This window comes from Mytilus edulis, chromosome 4, assembly GCF_963676685.1.
Source record: "Mytilus edulis chromosome 4, xbMytEdul2.2, whole genome shotgun sequence".
In the NCBI taxonomy this organism is placed as follows: Eukaryota; Metazoa; Mollusca; class Bivalvia; order Mytilida; family Mytilidae; genus Mytilus; species Mytilus edulis.
Window position 1 is genome coordinate 15,017,034 of NC_092347.1, and position 18,910 is coordinate 15,035,943.

General features: G+C 32.5%; 1 protein-coding gene across 1 annotated transcript in view; it reads right to left on the reverse strand.

The window, feature by feature from the left end:
- The window catches only part of LOC139519048 (solute carrier family 12 member 3-like), a 29,059-nt gene extending 11,770 nt beyond the window's left edge, over positions 1–17,289 (reverse strand). Inside the window, exons 1-14 of the mRNA XM_071310805.1 lie at positions 16,471–17,289; positions 13,975–14,109; positions 13,379–13,550; positions 11,984–12,123; positions 11,309–11,422; positions 10,963–11,074; positions 10,679–10,806; positions 9,725–9,970; positions 7,232–7,339; positions 6,637–6,760; positions 5,953–6,054; positions 4,646–4,801; positions 3,605–3,704; positions 3,242–3,353 (exon numbers count right to left, since the gene is read on the reverse strand). Of these exons, the coding sequence (XP_071166906.1) occupies positions 3,242–3,353; positions 3,605–3,704; positions 4,646–4,801; positions 5,953–6,054; positions 6,637–6,760; positions 7,232–7,339; positions 9,725–9,970; positions 10,679–10,806; positions 10,963–11,074; positions 11,309–11,422; positions 11,984–12,123; positions 13,379–13,550; positions 13,975–14,109; positions 16,471–17,154 (2,433 nt within the window). The 5' untranslated portion in view covers positions 17,155–17,289. The remainder of the gene's footprint in view (positions 1–3,241; positions 3,354–3,604; positions 3,705–4,645; positions 4,802–5,952; positions 6,055–6,636; positions 6,761–7,231; positions 7,340–9,724; positions 9,971–10,678; positions 10,807–10,962; positions 11,075–11,308; positions 11,423–11,983; positions 12,124–13,378; positions 13,551–13,974; positions 14,110–16,470) is intronic.
- Positions 17,290–18,910: the final 1,621 nt, after the last annotated feature.

The window sequence follows — 18,910 nt, forward strand, 5'->3', positions numbered from 1 at the left end:
TCTCATTTTAAATACAAAAATACCATGCAGTTGCAGCCTTTTGTTTATCTATCAATATATGTATACGGATAAAGTTATGAAAGGCAGCAGAGTCACCAGGGTGAGGAGTCCATGTCATCTGAAATAAATGCTAAGCATAGATCTAGAAAGCGACGGATAATCATGACATTAAAAAAACTCTCTTCTTTTCGACTTTTTTCGAACAAATTGACACATAAAATGAATTATATAGTATTGTGGAATTTTTAACTTGTGTTCAATTCATTGGTTACACCTTTTAATACTAGGATAACAATCTTGTCAAGTATGAGCTGGGAAAAAATATTTTAGAAAAGAAGATGGAAATGTCAAAGTTTCCGTAAGTCAGGTGCAACAGCATACGAACAGCTAACATGCCTCGTCAGGGTGGAAGCTAAAAAGTCCACGAAAATTTGATTTAAAACCTGTATTCGTTCCAACAAAGTTATTGAGATTTTGTTGAGAATTTAACCATCTACGACAACAAGATTTTTTTTTATAGAATTAACAGCTCTTCTATAAATATATGCAAAGCAAACCATTGATTAAATTGCTTGCTATGATTGTTTGGATGTTTGTAAACGACAGGTTAGTAGTCTGTTTACTATATACTAGAATTTGTTTGGACAATAAACATGAACTTCAATTCCTGTCAGTTTGTATTTGTCCAATCAAATCCCAGTATGTATTGAAACTCCGCCTACCTATTGTTTGAAAACATCCAAGCAAACATAGCAAGCAAGTCAGTCAAAGTTTGTTTTGCATGCTTTTATAGAAGAGCTGTACTATATAATGCAAATAAGCCTTTAAGTCTTTCGCCAAAAAATACTATCAATTTCTTTTTGTCCTATGTAAACTTTCGTACCATTTCCTTCCCTTCATGATCATTAAATTGAACTGTAAAATATTTCTTGGTACCTACTTAATTCCTTTATAAGTCTTATGTAATCATAATTATGACAATAACTGTTGTGAGCACAAGATTCACTGCACACTTTTAAAGTTCTACTTCGTCAAACATTAAAATGCGAACTTAAGTCTTGAGACATTTTTAATCGACACGATTAGATTTTTGGATATGAGAACATGGTTTATCTATCAGTTGAAAATGCGGCTTTGAACTAGCTTTCAGTACCTGCGAGCATTCGTTGTTCAATAATGTGTCTTTGTGTTATCATTTTATGTGATAAATTGTTGTGTTGGTACACCACTGTAACAATGAAGGAGGAAATGAGGAGGGTTGGTTGGGTGGAAGTGGGGAGGGGTATGCGGAGCGCTAACAAACATGTCTATGCGGCATGGGCTTTGATCATTGTTGAAGCATCAATGTAAGGGGCATTTAATATCTTAATAAAACTATTCTTATTTTAGATACTATATATTGTTATCTGATATTGGACAAAAGATGTTGCCCTTTTATGTAATTATGTAATACAAGTTACGATCATTTGAAAACATATATTAAACAGCCAAATGGATGCACAAGAGCTAAAATAGGAGTCATAGATCCTATTGACAACAATTATCTGCCCAATTTTATTGATTTTGTAACATTTGTTTCAAATATGACCAACTTCTTATCCAAAATCACCAGCACGGTATCAGGACCCACCAGCACAATGACAGGACCCACCAGCACAGTATCAGGACATGAATAAATTGAGAAAATGCTTAATTTTAATAAATTGCAATGTTTTTTCATAAAATAGTTTTGTCGTGTGGATTGCGGTATAGAAAGCGGACTTTATCAGCATTTTTGTTTTATTTTTTCAGTTCTAGATTTTCTGAAAATGAGCATTTTTGTGTTACGCTTACTGAAACAGTTTAGAGGGTCAACTTTTTATTGGTTTACATATGAACCCATAAGAAACAAAATTGAAAAATCTCAACCGTTTTCTTCCATTTTTTATGAGTGAAAACGTCAAAAATCATTATTTTCGTCTTTGTTTACATTTTTTCATTGATCACCAGCACCCGTCAGGACCAAATCACCAGCACAGTACGTTCTCTCGCAGGACAACCATACCCACCGTGAATTTTGCGAATACATTTGTAAAATTATGTAGTAAAACATGAAATCATATTTAATTAATTTATAAAACAAAAATGGACAAATATAATGTAACCATTTTTGTTTCAAACCTGTGGAATAGCCATCAATATATCGGTAATAAACGACCAAACTCGCTTTTATTACACAAAATATCCACAATAACATACAAAACAGGAACAAAAATTGGAAAACTAGGGAATAAGGAAAACAAAGAGAATTCAGGGATTAGAACCTAAACAGACAAGTCCTTGTGTTTAACTCATTAAACTTAACCATGAAACCTCTTGGCTACCAACTCATACTATACGTTTCACCTATTATGTATATAAAAAGGTACACGCCCTGTGTGTCCGTTGTACCGATGTATATAATATATTCATATATATATATAAAATAGCCATTTAAATTGTAACCGATTGGTAGCCCAGAAGTTTCGTCGATATGTTGATGTCAGTATCACGTAACAGAATTCATGGACGGGTTCGATTCCCAGTGAAGGCATCCGGAAAATACAAAAGTTAAAGGTAAGTTTTTAAATTAATTCCATAAGGGAACAAAAATCAGTAAATTAGTCAATTCAAACTTAATGAAATTAGGCACAGAAAGGAAACAATAGAATATAATCTGGTGAGTCCATTTCAGCGACGGATTTAGGAAACGTTGGTTCTAGAAAAAGAATCCACGGTAAATGAATAGGCTGACGTCACTACCATGGTTTAAATGTATGTTAAACATGTTAAATGAAAGGCGATCTTGTAGCGAACGCATAACCATTTACTGTGTTTGATTTTTTTCTACGATATCTGGAGAAAATAATTTACTCTTTGTTTTAAATGCTGATTAAATCTTATGTTTACGACATAGAATGTGCTAATGGTTAGTTTTACAATAAAAATAAAACTTGATAAAACAAAATGAACCAATTAACAAATCAGGAGTAAAATATTATCAGTTTCGACGACACAAATGGCTTGTATTGTTCATGGTAGGTTGGTGATGTCATACATGAGGAAGTGATAAGAAAATGTGACTACCACAAGTGTTACATATAATAGGTAGCAGTAGTGTATCGGTGTTCAGTACTCTCAAGTCGATATAATCATACGAATACAGAGGATTACAAGCTACTTACTTAGGACAAGCACACACAGGTCAATTAGATTGTCTTACCATAAATATGTGTCCGCAAACCAATAAGCTTTGCTTCTTAGTTATAGCTGATACAAAATCTGTTAACGCAGGCCTGTTTCTGGGAAATCCAGACATCACTAATATCTGTGGACTAAAAAATTATTTCAAGACTTATAAGCCAATAACAAGTTAAACTGAAATTGTATTTTTGACTTTTTTTTTCTTTACAAATGTATATTTCAAATGTATATATATAATAATACTATAGTATAAAAACAGACCTTAACTAAAATGACAACATTTTTTACAAAAACATTTCAATTATTTTTCCTATTATAGCAGCAAAGTTCTTCTCTTACAGGAAAATAAAGCAGAAGTTCTGAATTACAAAAAATGACTTACCGGAAGTTTTTCACATGTTCATCAACTTTGAGTAAATGTAGAGTAGATGTCAGAGCACTACTATACGCACGTGCCTGAGTTGACGATCCCCAATTTACAGCTATAAAATGGCATAAATAGACAAATAAGTAAAAGAAATACGAGTTCCTTAAGTCAGTTAATGACAAGATACTGCTAGTAATCGACATGGAAAAGGGATAATGTTTATACAACAAAGTTGAATAGCAACTGAAAAATTGTTTTATTTCGTGTTATCCTATCATTGTATTTAAACCTATGTTGCAAAATTGCAGGAGTTTGGTAACTAGACCGCCACCACATTCATTCAACCGTTTTATCACAAGATACTTTATCCAGTCTGGTAGATACTAAATGATTTTCATTCTGTGTTTTACATGTTGAAAAGTGTTTTTATATTATTTATGTATTTGTCTGTCCTAAATGTGCTTGTATTTATTTGTAAAGTATTCCTGTCACCCAATGTTGTCATTTTAGAGGTATTCTCAACATTGCAATATAAGCGGGAGATTTGACTAGCCATAAAACTAGGTTCATCAACCTACCATTTTTTCTTTAAATGTCCTGTACCAAGTCAGAAAAATGGCAGTTATAGTCCGTTTCTTTGTATATTGGCGTTTTTGTTTTTGTAGTAGTTCAGTAAAGTTTTTGTTTGCCGTTTTGTTTCCTCTTATAGTTGATGTGTTGTTTTTCTCAGGTTTGTTCAGTTGATTCGATTTATTTCAGTTGATCAGTGGCATACTACAATTGCCTTTATCTAGTTTCAACTATGAATATCTTTCTAAAATGTAAACAACACGTTGTAACGTGCATGCGTCCGAGGCGTTTCTTTGAATTTACCCTAGCTGCTTAATAACCAAAAAGGATTTTTTTAAATAGCCAAATCCATCTAAGGTATACTTAGCATAAGGAAGTTGAAACCTTAGTTTCTTTATTATTTCTTTGAAATAAACAATTGTATCTATAAAATGAGTTGTCGGATATTATCATTTTTATTTTAATGTATATATATAGTATAAATACCTGGTTTAGTAGTGTGGACATACATATACAGACCACCCACAATCACAAATGTTACCAATGATGCCCACCAGTTGATCAGAAACATAATAGCGAAGCACAGTAAACTTCCAATTAAACTAACCCATTTGTTGTAGTACCTGAACCCTGGTCGAAAACCTAAAACATACATATATTGTATTTTAAAATAACAAGATAATAATTTTTCGTATAATGTGCTCAAATCTTTATATATATTATAAGAAATCGAAATATAGTAAATAAAATGTGGACGAGAAATTCATTTGAAAAACATAAGTTTACCTAAAATTTAGTGAAATGTCGCAAACATAGTCTAAATAGTCTCGATAAATCTCGGATTTTATAAAACATGTTAAACCCAGCCGTATTGTTTGCGCCTGTCCCAAGTCAAGAACAATTAGCTTTCTTAAGTTTTGTGGTGTTTTTTTAAAATGTATTATGTATTCATTTATATGTTTTGAGTTGAGTGTTGTGTATAAATTATTGTTTGGTAGCCATCTGAAACCGTCCTCCGATTGTTCGATAATTTGCTGCGTTGAAGATCTATTTGTGATGGTATTTGCTCCTAGGTCGGGTTGTCTCTTTGAAACAATTCCCGTTTCTTTTCTCAATTCTAAATTAATTTTTACATTAAAGACTTTTAAATGAAATATAATTGACATGTAATGGTTTTGAAAAGACAACTAACATACACAAAAAAAAACAGAAAATATATATTACATAGTTATTATCGATTTATGCTTGGATTGTGAGATAGGCCTTAATTGACTAAAAACTATATATGCAAAATTTAAATGCAGTTTACCGATGTACATTTACTAGTATATTTAATATTCTAACTTCAATAATGTAATGTCAAAGTCTTCGAAGACGAACAATATAAATCAAATGAAATCCAAACGAGTTTAAACCAGCTGAGTTCACTAAATAGATATATGCATACAACAAATGCCAAATGGATTCAAAAACATCTGTAGAAATTTCATAAAAACAGTATTAAAGACATAAAGAAAGTAGTTGGATCGCTGTTTCAACACCATGTTGGTACATGTAATTTCTTTTACATAATTATAAGGAGATGACATAAGACTGCCGATCAAAAACCAAAGTTTATAGTTTGACACAACGAAGGCATTATTTTATAAAAAAAAATATATTTCTTGCTTTATTTTAGATAAACTTTTACAATTGCATATCATCATATATCATATCAAAGATTAAACAACCATGTTTTCGTCAAAATATACTGTTATTTCGACATATATTTTCAGTATATTGATAACACTTACCTGGAGTATTTGCAATTGAGGCATTAAAACAGGAGTAGTTTATCAGGGTATATGACATCAGAAAAAAGTTGGAAATAATTGGCGCTATTACGTCAAGGTCACCTGGAATATATGGCGATTATCAAAAGAAAGAAAAAATCTTAATTGCTAAGACATTCAAAAATAAGGAAGAAAATTTTTTCATTTAATGAAAAAATAATTCATTTTAGGAAAAAAAATGATTTTATGAAAACTTTATGAAAATATTTACAATAAAAAAAATATCGAGCTAAGATTATAAAACCAGATTCAAAGGTACATTAATACCATTTGTTTTACATAATAAATAACTTAAAAGCCATAAACAATTAAGTATACGTACGATCAATTTAAGTCAAATGATTGTTTTTTGAATCTCAGGACTTGTATTTTAAATTACTGTTAATTGAAATATTGGGCATAAATTTACCGTAAAGTTTTACCTCGAAGAGATATATTGGCATAGAAACAATCAAGACAGACACAAATGTGCATCCACCTATAATTTTCTTTTGTTGAAATACTAGTTTTTATAAAATATATTATATTCATGTTCTTAATTATATTCGTCTTGTCATAGTTGAGTGCAAATTAAAAAAAAATCATATCAGCAGATAGGCTCATTGGAGTCTTAAAATTAAATTTTAAATAGATTCAAAATAATACCTATACATGTAACAGCTACACAAATGGCGAATGTTAAAATGTATCCTCTAACTGGTTCATTACTTTTGCCTTGCCCTTCAGCAAAAACGTGAATATATGGAAACAGTTTATCTTTTGCCAATGCCTGCAAAAATGAATATATAACAATGCCTTTATTACTACAGAACTAACTTTTCCCTGTTAAACTGATGTGGTATGAATTTTAAATAAATTGCCATCTTTTTTATATTTTTTTTCAGTCAATGGCTAATTGTGGGCAGTTTGGTTGTGCAGGTTTTTATTTGTTGTATTGTTAATTGGTATAGAAAGAGAATGGTATTCAGTTCGCCCGTACAACTGGTTAAATACCAAAACATTTATACATGTACCATGTGTCAGGCTATCTAGACAATGCGTTGTTAGTCTAATTGTGCGGGTGATCTGGCTTTTTGGTAGTTGGTAACGTATGTTGTACACATTTTTTTGTTTATTTCTATTATCCTCTTTATGTCGAGCTGTATTCCAAAGGAGCGACCTTTGGTGTATGGGCGTTCGGCATCCATTTCATGATATTAATGAATTAAGTAAAACTACGTTTTATTGAGAGTACACTCACCTGAAATACTTTTGGTGCTCCAATCATACTAGCTAAAGCTGACGAAAGCGTAGCTGAGAATATACCAGCTAGGATAATAGGTCGAAAGGCAGACGCAATTCCAACTGCCTGAAACATGAAACTTTAAGGATTATTTTAACAAATATGGCATGTGTTCCCATCTGTTAAACAGGGACGAAAGCTACCAGAGGGACAGTCAATCTCATAAATCGAAAATAAACTGACAACGCCAAAGGGATGATTTCAACTTCACCATTTGAAACTCTTGGTTTAATAGCTTCCCTGTAAGCAGCAACCCTCTATCAAGAAAATCGTGATAGGAAATGCAAGCACGGGAATATCGTATCAATTGGGAGATATATACCCCGTATACAGGTGCTGCTGGAATGTTGCTACTTAGAAATCGAAAGTACACAATTGGAAAGCTCAAATCATCTGTTTTGTCGTAAAGTGTTGTTTTCAACCGACCCTCATTGTCAATTTATAGATGTAAGTCAAGATATGAGGCCGACTTAACTGTATCTGTTAAATCCTTTATCGTGTAAACATGGGTAGTCTTCTTTTTTAAAGTATGGTATTGCTTCTTGTAAACTTGATAATAATTTCTAAATTTTAAAATGACAAGATACCTCAATGACACAGTTTTGACTGTGTCTGTCGTTTTCGATTCCCATCGAAATATAATAAAAACTCCTAAATGTGTATCTGTTTCTGTATCGCCAGTTGCATCTGCCCTGTTATATTTAACTTTGCCATTAAAGTGCGAGGTTTGGCATGCCACAAAACCAGGTTCAACCCACCACTTTTATTCCCCTTTAAAAGTGTCCTGTACCAAGTCAGGAAGATGGCCATTGTTATATTATTGTTCGTTTCTGCGTGTGTTGCATTTTAACGTTGAGTCGTTTGTGTTTTCTCTTATTTTTGAGAAATTGAGATAAGACGTGGCACGGTACTTGTCTATCCCAAATTCATGTATTTGGTTTTCATGTTATATTTGTTATTCTCGTGGTGTTTTGTCTGATGCTTGGTCCGTTTCTGTGTGTGTTACGTTTCGGTGTTATGTCGTTGTTCTCCTCTTATATTTAATGCGTTTCCCTCGGTTTTAGTTTGTTACCCCGATTTTGTTTTTTGTCCATGGATTTATGAGTTTTGAACAGCGGTATACTACTGTTGCCTTTATCTGTTCCTAATGTTATGTAAAATGGCAAGGAAGTGTACTTAAATCAGCCGCCTCTCAAAACTGTGTGCTTTATTTGGTCTAATAACTTTATTTATTCGAGTGTCATTGATAAATCTTTTTGTAGACGAAACGCCCATCTGGGATTCAAAAATGTTTAGTCATGATACATATGATGAGTTTATTTATTGTGACTGCATACCAAAATAAAGTCTATGAGTTTTCTAAGATCAATCGTACAAGAAGTAAAAATTTATAGATTCTCTTTAAACAATTGCAATAGTCAACGAAGTCTGAATTTTGTTTTCAACCGTAATTGCTCTACTGTGAGTAAAAAACTGATTTTATGGTTTCACGAGAAACAAGATAATGTGCAAAATTGCACATGCTACAATAGGTTATGGAGTAATATGCTTTCTAAAATACTATTTCTTATAATATCTATATACTGTTTAGATTAAACGAGGTTATTAACGTTTCACTAAACCAATCCGAAAAGATTGGTCCGAAACGTAGGTAGGTATTTTAATCAACTCAAAAATTGAATGCGTTAATTGTTGAACTATCCTGAGTAAAATTATTTTGTCAAACAAACATGAGCTTAGTGAATAAAACTGGGTACAACGGTTTTGATAATCAAACTTGGGTTTGCCAAACAAGCCGGTTACAATGGTTTTGATAATCAAACTTGGGTTGGTGAAACAAACTGAGTACAATGGTTTTGTCAATCAAACATGGGTTGGTGAATCATTCTCAGTACAATGATTTTGTCAATCAAACATGGGTTGGTACAGATAATTGATTTTCATAACAACAATACATAATGATTAATCTTCAAAGTTATCAATTTATATAATGCAAAGTCATTGAGATAACTAAAATTGAGAATGGAAATGGGGAATGTGTCAAAGAGACAACAACCCGACCAAATAAAAAACAACAGCAGAGGGTCACCAACAGGTCTTCAATGCAGCGAGAAATTCCCGCACCCGGAGGCGTCCTTCAGCTGGCCCCTAAACAAATATATACTAGTCCAGTGATAATGAACGCCATACTAATTTCCAAATTGTACACAAGAAACTAAAATTAAAATAATACAAGACTAACAAAGGCCAGAGGCTCCTGACTTGGGACAGGCGCAAAAAAACTTATTTGCGCTCTTTTTCTCTTTTTCTTTTGTTATAATTTCTTTTGGGGAGAGAGGAGTAAAACTCCAATGAGTAGTTGAAGTTGAAAACTTTTATAAAAGGTAAAATATTCTGTTTAACATGTTATGTATGTGCAAGATTTATAAACATGTATATATGTTATCTTACCCCTTTGTCATTCAGAAGACCATAGTCGCATGTTCCATTAACAAGTGAACAATCTGACACGATAGATATATTAGACAATACATGACCAATACTGGCATTTGACTGGTAAGCTAATTGTGTTGCCGCTACAGGTCCAATTGCATCACGGAGGATACAACTTCCAGCAGTCCATACAAGCAAGAGATAAACAAATCCTGTTATAACAATGGCCAGCAAGGTTCCTTTTGGGATAGCTTTCTGTGCATCCTACAAATACAAATATTAAAAAATATGTATGAATCACTTTTCAACAAACTTTGATTTAAGACAAGGATAATTTTCATTTTCTGTTTTTCTTTATCAAAGCGTGAAACGCGTGGTTTAATTTTTCTGTTACTTTCCAACAAATTGCTTTGGTTTTTTTTTTGAGTTTTTTTTTTTGTCTTATTATTTTGATTCTAGTAGACCAATATTGTCAAACGAAAGAGTTCTGTTATGGTGATTTACAAAGATTTAAAAAAAAACAGTTCTTACCATTTCAATATGGGTAGTCTGAATGTAAATGTTTGGTGGGGTTCGTGCTGCTGTTGTATCCCTATTTGTGACAGTTTTACCTATTATGTCTGTTCACACGTCGTTGTCAATATATGGAATTTGACGCGACTGCCATACAAGTGAGAGATTTAGCGCTTTAAAACTATGTTTAATCTGCATTTTCTACATAAGAAAATGCCTTCACTAAGTCACGAATATGACAGCTGTTATCCATTCCTTTGATGTGTTTGAGTTTTTAATATTGCCATTTGATTAGGGGCTTTTTGTTTTGAATTTTCTTCGGAGTTCAGCATTTATGAGATTTACTTTTTAACTGAAATTGAATTTTCTTAAATGCACGTCAAACTATTTCAAGTGGCTTTCATGGTAGTACTATGCACAAATTATAACATCAATTCAACTCTGCAGTTCTTAACTTACTTTTAAATCGCCAGATATATTAGCTCCTGCTAGAATACCAGTTGCTGCAGGAAAAAATATCGCAAAGACCGAGAAAAAACTCTCGCCCTGTCTGAAATCAGGACCAATGTTTTCCATGAAGACTGTACCTGAAAAATTTGATTTTAGGGTGAAAAACATTTTCAAATAATTTTACGTAAACTGCTTGAAAATAACAGTTAAATTCAAATTACATATGTTTTTTTCTAATCCAATCAAAAGTGTAGCTATGTAATGACATACTCGAATTAATCATAATGTCATACCTTTGTATCCCACAACCCCTTTTGATATTTTCTCGTCGCTTGGAGGAATGAAGGTTCCGACGATGAAAGTGATTACAGCGGTCACCAAAATAGCTAAGAGTCCCAACTGTGCCTGAAAATTAAAATGGTCACTTAAAATTTAAAAACATTAAATATAGTATTTTTAGGTTGAGATTTTATGTAACAATTTAAAACTTCAACGTAAGGAAGCTCCATGTAAGAAATATTGCAATCCAATAAATGCTTTGGGAAAGAAATGTTCGGAATGGTGGGATTTTTATTGACTAATACATAGATATAAAGATATATATAATTAGATCATAGTAAAAAAAATATTTATTCTAACCTTTGCTTCCCACTCCATTCCTACCACAACAATCCCCACCAACAACACAGCTGTAATGCCACCAATGATCCGTACTTCATGTAAACTATCGCCAGTAATCACAGCATCATTTTCCTACAATATAAACAGACAATCATCAAAGACATTGACATCCTTTCGATCACTTTGGCTTGTTGGTTGACATTATAAGTCATTATAGTTCAACTAAATGTAATTCTTGTTTTTAGTCATCTCCTATTTGTTATCCCTTTTCGTGGTGTTGTTAAAATAGACATCAAATTTGACAATACTATTTTTAGTTAGTAATTCAAAAAGGAACAGCAGAACAAATAAAAAAACCGAAGAACGACAAATCTGAGATAAGCATGTCACCATATTGTCGTAAGTAGTACTGAATACACCAAGAACGCAGGTGGCATTCAACCCACCATCCCCTCAATTTAACACGGGACTATGCTCGCAAGGTAAAGCCATACAACACATTGTAATATATATGTTAATCATTACAATGGAACTAAGGACTATATCTTAAAAATACTAGTTATGAAAGAAAGAAGTTAGAACTAATGTGAGAATGAATACTAGTTCTTTACCGAACTTTAACACATACATCACGTGTTCCTAGACAACGATATCAAATAGTACATCTAAAAATGACATTCATTTCAAACATACCCACATTATGTCTCTGACTGTTTCAGCAAACCCTACAATATACATTGCCGCCGCTATTGCATTTGCTAATGAAAACACAATTCCTATAGATCCACCAAACTCTGGTCCAAGACTTCTAGATATCATATAGTATGCGCCACCTACAATAAATATTTATATATTTCAGACAACAATGAAACATTATTCAACGACTTGCAATGGAAGCTTATTAAAAACTAGGTTCGAACATATCGTTAGATGCTTACAAATGCGGGTTGTAAAGTGATGAAAGACGGCATACAACATAGATTGATATAAAAAGATGTGGTATGAGTGCCAATGAGACAACTCTCCATCCGATTCACAATGTACACAAAGGGATAAACACTAATTGAAGACTAAACGGCAACATAAAAACAACATACAACCAGGGTTGAGCCAAATGGGCTGACAGTTCCCGCTTCACATATGAATTAAGAATATACCGAATGAAATATTATTCGTAAAAGAACCAATCAAATTCGCATGTAGAACCAGAACACATTTTGTACACCACTTGAATTCATCTTTGTCTTTTAGGCGGAAAATCTTATTCAATCTTTATTTTTTGTGTGCAGTGTTTTCAATGTTGTTTGTCTGTGCGTCTTGTGTTCTTTTTTTGACATGGCTTGGCTGTTTATCTTCGACTGGTGATGTTTTATATCTTTTGTATTGGCATCATAAAATGAATGTATACTCTATTTAAACCTTTGAATATATAATTCTTCATATATATATATAAACATATCGTTTGTCAGGATATCGTTTATCTTTAATATTGCAATCCTTATTTGAATCATACTATCTTATTCGGTGGCTGTTTGCATCACAATAGCTCTAAATGAAAAGTTTGATATGTTTAGTTATGGAATGACTCTATTATCTCTGTATTCGAAGAATTAAGATTAAAAAAATGAGGTGCACTCTGAATAATACGCGTAGCGTGTTATTTAAAAGTGTGCAACACATTTTTTTTAACGTTATTTCGAATAGACAAAAAAAAAATTATAGTCATTGCTTATAATTCAATTCTTAATTCCATTGTAAACTGGAGTAAATCGTGAAAAAAAAACGTTGATGACGTGTCACATCAAAAATTAAATTATTGTTGAATATTAGATAAACCTTGGTATATCTCCCATCTTTTAGTTAGTCTTAAGGGAGATTGCAAGTTTTCATACTGAGCATTTATTGATATGATGGACAAATTTAAAGTTCAGTTTAAAAAAATCATTTTTCTTCCCGTACAACATTTGTTGGTATATATCGATTTTTATAGAAGCATCTTGCAATAGAAATTTTTGTTAATGTGCTAACATTTAACTTCATTTGTTTTGATGTTTTTTTATCCTATACCCACAAAGGTAATATACCTACCTCCTTTGACCTCTCCATTTGTACATATGGCCGACATTGACGTTGATGTGATGATTGTGACTACCATAGAGAGTAGTATGATGACCGATGACAATAGTGTTCCTGCTTGTCCAGTAATCCACGTCAGACGCAGGAATAACATAACACCAAATATGTTTAGCAGACATCGAACCTGCAAAGTTACAAAAATTATACTATTCTAAAAAGATAATTTGATTCTTTAAATTCTATTAAACAGGGTAGGGTATGCATTGGCCATTTTATTTTTATAGTTACAGCCGTGAGCAAGAAAGTTGTTATGAAAATCACTCCTTATAAATTCACCATCAGTTAATTTCATCGAGTTATTCATTGACGTCACTTTGTGGTATTCCTGGGACTATCATTACTAACAATATATTATGTCCCAGGGTATTCCTAATTATGTTCTCATATATTTATTTATTTTCTAGGAAATTATTACAATTTTCATTATTTAGAAAGCAAAAAAATTAATTAACCAAAAGGATTTTTACAAGTTTGTTTTGAAAATATAAAAATATACTCTTTATCAATATTTTCATTTATCTCTTGTGTTACTTTCTAAATGTATGTACCAAAACGCCTTGTATCCATCCAAACTTAACAGCAGTAGTGTCCTTCACCGGATTGCTCTCTTCTTCTTCGACATCTTTCAATTCTTCGTCAAATAATCCTTCCACTACTGTACATGGAGTTCTTGGTTGTGAAACCTAAAACGAAATCATTATATTTTCAGATAGATATGGTGAACAATTTTCGATTTGATAATTCTTACATACTTATAAAAGAGAAGACGTGGTATGATTGCCAGCGAGACAACTCTCCAAAAGAAACCAAATGACGCAGAAATGAACAAATATTATAGTTCAATGTACGGCCTTTAAAAATGAGCAAAGCATATAAGTTCATTTTATTTATTTAAGCCATAATTGTAAATATATAACAGTGATGCGATTTAATTACTGATATAATTAACAAAAAATGAGATATTTCACGATGTTGTTTGTCGCACGATCATATTTAAATGAAACCGCGAAAGGTTAGAGTTATCATGTATTTCTCATTCCTTATATTTTTAAAATGTATTGTATAATATATATTGTTTTTATTGTAAATACAATCTTTGTACCTTATATTACAAATATAATATTTATATGATTCTGATCCATTGTTGCTGCTAGCATTTATATCGTGTTTTCAGCTATTTCTGCTACGAATTAGGATTTTTTGTATACAATATATTTCGAGCTTAAACTTATTCCGTTTATCTGGCGCTACATCCAATCTGATTTCGGATCAACTCAAAGAAATGGTGTTTTTTCTGTTTAAGTCCTTGTCATGTTTTGGAATTTTCAAAATTCGAAATCCTCTGGTTTTATCCATTTGAATGCCTAAAAAAATTTTGCCCATGAACCCCCATTTTTCTTTTTATAAATCTTTTACATGTATTATTATAAACCATATGTAAAAGTTTTATAAAAAAAAAATTCTTAATAGTTTTTGAGAACTTTAAGTGGTCAATGATAAAGCTATAAAAAATCAAGAGAAAACATTTTCCCGCTAAAATTCCAATGGCTATTATCTCGTAAACAAGCACATTGACCCCTATATATTTTTTTCTTTTTTTATTCCTCAATTAATCCCCTATCAATAATACTAGTTTTATGGAAAGTTATTTATTTTGAAACTGAGCGGCGAACTTCCTTAAGTATGGTTATTAAACGCTTATTGCAATCGTTAACCTCAATGTTTTTTTCCAGTTTTTATGACGATAATAGATACAATGGTTTTTTGTACTTGAAGTCAGATGTGCTAACCACAAAGATCAATCTAATAAAAGCCTTAAAGTGTGCATCGCTACCTTCCTGTAGTATAATTTCGAAGAAAAAAAACATGAAAATGGGGGGATAATATTTAATCGTCAATCTGGTACACCGTTTACGTTTAAGCGTGTTGGGGTCTACTGTTTTGTCCTTAAAACGACATATCAAAATAGAATTAGATCTTCTCGCGTCTATTATTTGTAAATGGTGATCTAATAACTTTCAAGAGCTCATGAGATCAACCCGGGATTTGATTGGGGGGTTGGGGGGGGGGGGGGGTTCGTGTTAATAAGTCTTCCAGTGTTTTGTGTACTGTTGTTTGTTTGTCTTTTGGACTTTTTCATTTTATGAGTTTGAATGGCTATCTTTAGTCTCTCTTTTTTTTTAATATTCAAAACTTAAAAGAATTTAAATATATGGGCGAAGTTAGTTGAATATCATAGTAATTTGTCTTTTAGATAACACTGTGCAGCTGCTACTTTATGTGAGGTCAACTTGATTGTATGTGTTATTGTGAAAACTTGTAATTAATGAGCTGTCTAGTTGATGTGTTTTGACTATCCTGTTAGAAGTTTCTTGTGTAATAATGTTATATCATATTTTATTTTTATTGTTAAAACTTAAGAATGTAAACTATATGTGTTATTTCTTTTCTGTGACATTACTATTTTTATTGCGATTTCGAACATTCGTCTGACAACCAATTTGACAGAGACATTTGTTATAAAAGAACTAGAATATCTTAAATGATGATGATTATGTTAAATATACATTTGTCTTTCTTCGTAAAACTTTTCATGAAGTTATCGTAATGATACAATTTGATAAAAAAAAAGAAAAAAAAAGAAGAGAGGTTTTATGACAGCGCATCCTTTCTATGATTTTTACCTCTTGCTTGTTACAAAATGTTAAAGAGGGGGGTTCAAGTCTAGTCGTGTATCTTCGAAACATTAAAAGAAGAACAGAAAATCTGATAGGATTGCTTAATTATGATACAACTATCCACCACAGACCAAATAAATTGTATATAAGCAACTATGAGGGGGGGGGGGTCTCAACTATATGTAACTGTACCACATTTAATGATGAGCAAAACCATACTATATTTCAAATTATAAAAGGCCACTAGATGACAAAAGTAAAGCAATTGAAACGAGAAACCAATGTATGATTTATGTACAAAGCACTACGCCAGAAAAGATATGGCAGATAGTGACCAATGACAACCTGAAATGTATATTTACTTACATCATCCTCCCGTAGTTCGTCTAAAGTTGCTCGTTGTCTTATATCTGGTATTATTGAGAGTACGTCACTGTAATGATCGGCATGGGGCAGTGTTTCACAGGTGTCCTCTGTATAGTCTAGATAGCCGCTGCTTCCATACAACGAGTTGGATGTCACTGATATTTTATGGTGTGGATAAGGCGCACTGAAAAAAGGGTCTAGGGACGATTTTCGGCTTCTCGGTACATACGGGTACATAAAAGATTCCAAAGAGCTTTTTCTAGAGGGTGCTTCCTCATACAGTACCCGTCCAATTCCTCTACTGTGCATCAGCCTTGGGTCCAAAGAAATTTTTCTCTGAGAATGTAAGGCTTCCTTGATAGATCTTCCAGGTTTAGCTGATTCTGAGACTCTTTGAGGCCTCGGTTTAGATATAAAGCTAGATTCACATATAGAACTTCCTGCATTTGATCTTGATTCTTCCTCTGACATTGGTAGCGTGTCATGTTTATCATATAATTCCGTTGATTGGTCTTGTATATCTTCTGTTTCCTTAGATTGGTATAAGCATTGTTCATTATCATCTTTACCTAATGCTAATTTGCTGTTTGAATGTTGTGATATAGAATCTTCGTTTATATTTTTGTCCATTAGATTGTCATTATTTTCCTTGATTTCACAAGACTGTACACTTTCACTGTCCATGATAGACAATAGCAAATGTGTCAAACGTAAGTCAATCTTGCATTCTTAGAAACGCATAATGCATATTTATTTTTTGCTTATCCCAGCTTCGTTGTCATAAAAATTAGAAATGCTTTGAAGAATTTGACAAAAACTTGAATGTGACGTCTTTTTGGACGAAATAATATTAAAGTGACAAATTACTTGACGTACAACTGTCAGCTGACACTGCGTAATTATTATATATCTGTATGTCTCTTTTGACATCCCATTTTAACCCGTTTTATTAACAACATGTATATTTGGTTTATAGAAAATGTAAGATAATTAATATTACATGCAGGTTGCCTTGAAGCAGGTCACAGTATACGTAATGATAAGATTTAAAAATTAATTTCGACGTTACATAATGTAGACATCAGCGGTTTTAATCTTATTGTAATCATTAAAATGATTGATGTTTCTCAGAAATATTCGCAAAGCAAGGAAACTTTGACAGTGTCATTAATAACTATAATTTAAGTATGTATGAACTGTATTGAAGGGGATGACAAAACCGCAAAACAACGGTGTTCTTACTGCAATATAACAATATGTCTGTTGTCATTTGCTTCAGAAGAAACTAGAATAAATCATCTATCCCTCTAGCATTTACTTACTGTAAACACTCATGATTCGTAATTAGAAAATAGTTTTTTTCTTCAATTAATTTTGAAATTCTCTGCCGTCCAGCCACTGGAGACTACTACGGATGTTTAGAAACTATTCACAGATTTCTTGTTGTTTTGTTGTTGTAAGACTACTCTCAAAGTGCGTTCGTTTTTCTGTGTTGGTATAATACTATGTTCGGAATGGGCCGTACTCTGTACTTAGTGTCTTGATGTTGTTGTGATGTACAAGTACCCGGCCACGTCCGCTCTGTATTTTTTAGATGTATTTTTATTTGTATCCATCTGATGGTCAATCTAATTAAAAACCGATCTCTCATCGCTTCTGTTTCTGATATGTCCCAAGAAACAGGAGCGATGAGAGATCGGTTTTTAATTAGATTGTCTGATGGTTTAAGCCTTTTTGAATTGATTTTACAGTTCGTTCTTATGTTGTACTGCAACGTTACGCCACTGTCCCATGTTTATTATAGGTGGAGGGTATAGATCCCGCTAACATGTTTCACCTAGCAACATTCTCTATGCATGTGCCTATCCCAAGTAAGGAGCCTGTAATTCAGTGGTTGTCGTTAATTTGTTGCGAGCTGTTTGTTGCTGTGTATTGTATTTCTTTTTCTCTCTGCCAATGTGACAACTCTCCACAAGAGACCAAATGACACAGAAATTAACAATTATAGGTCAACGTACGTTCTTCAACAATAAGGAAAGCACATACCGCATAATCCGATTTAAAAGGTCCCGAAATGACAATGTAAAACAAATCAAACGAGAAAACTAACGGCCTTATTTAGGTACAAAAAATTAACGAAAAACAAATGTGTAACACATAAACAAACGATAACCACGGAATTACAGGCTCCTGATTTGGGACAGGTACATACACACAGAACAACATTATAGCACCTATTCCATTGAACTTGAAATAAAGGATACCTAGACAAACTGAAAGTGAAGTCGATTTGGAACTAACCTTTCAGGAAAAACAAATTACTTCAATTTTCTTTATGGGAACATATGAGTCTTCTGTATCATCATGCATACAGTACACGTATATGGAGTATATATCTCCAGTTAAAACAATATACATTGGATTGCGTCTCCAAGCATGA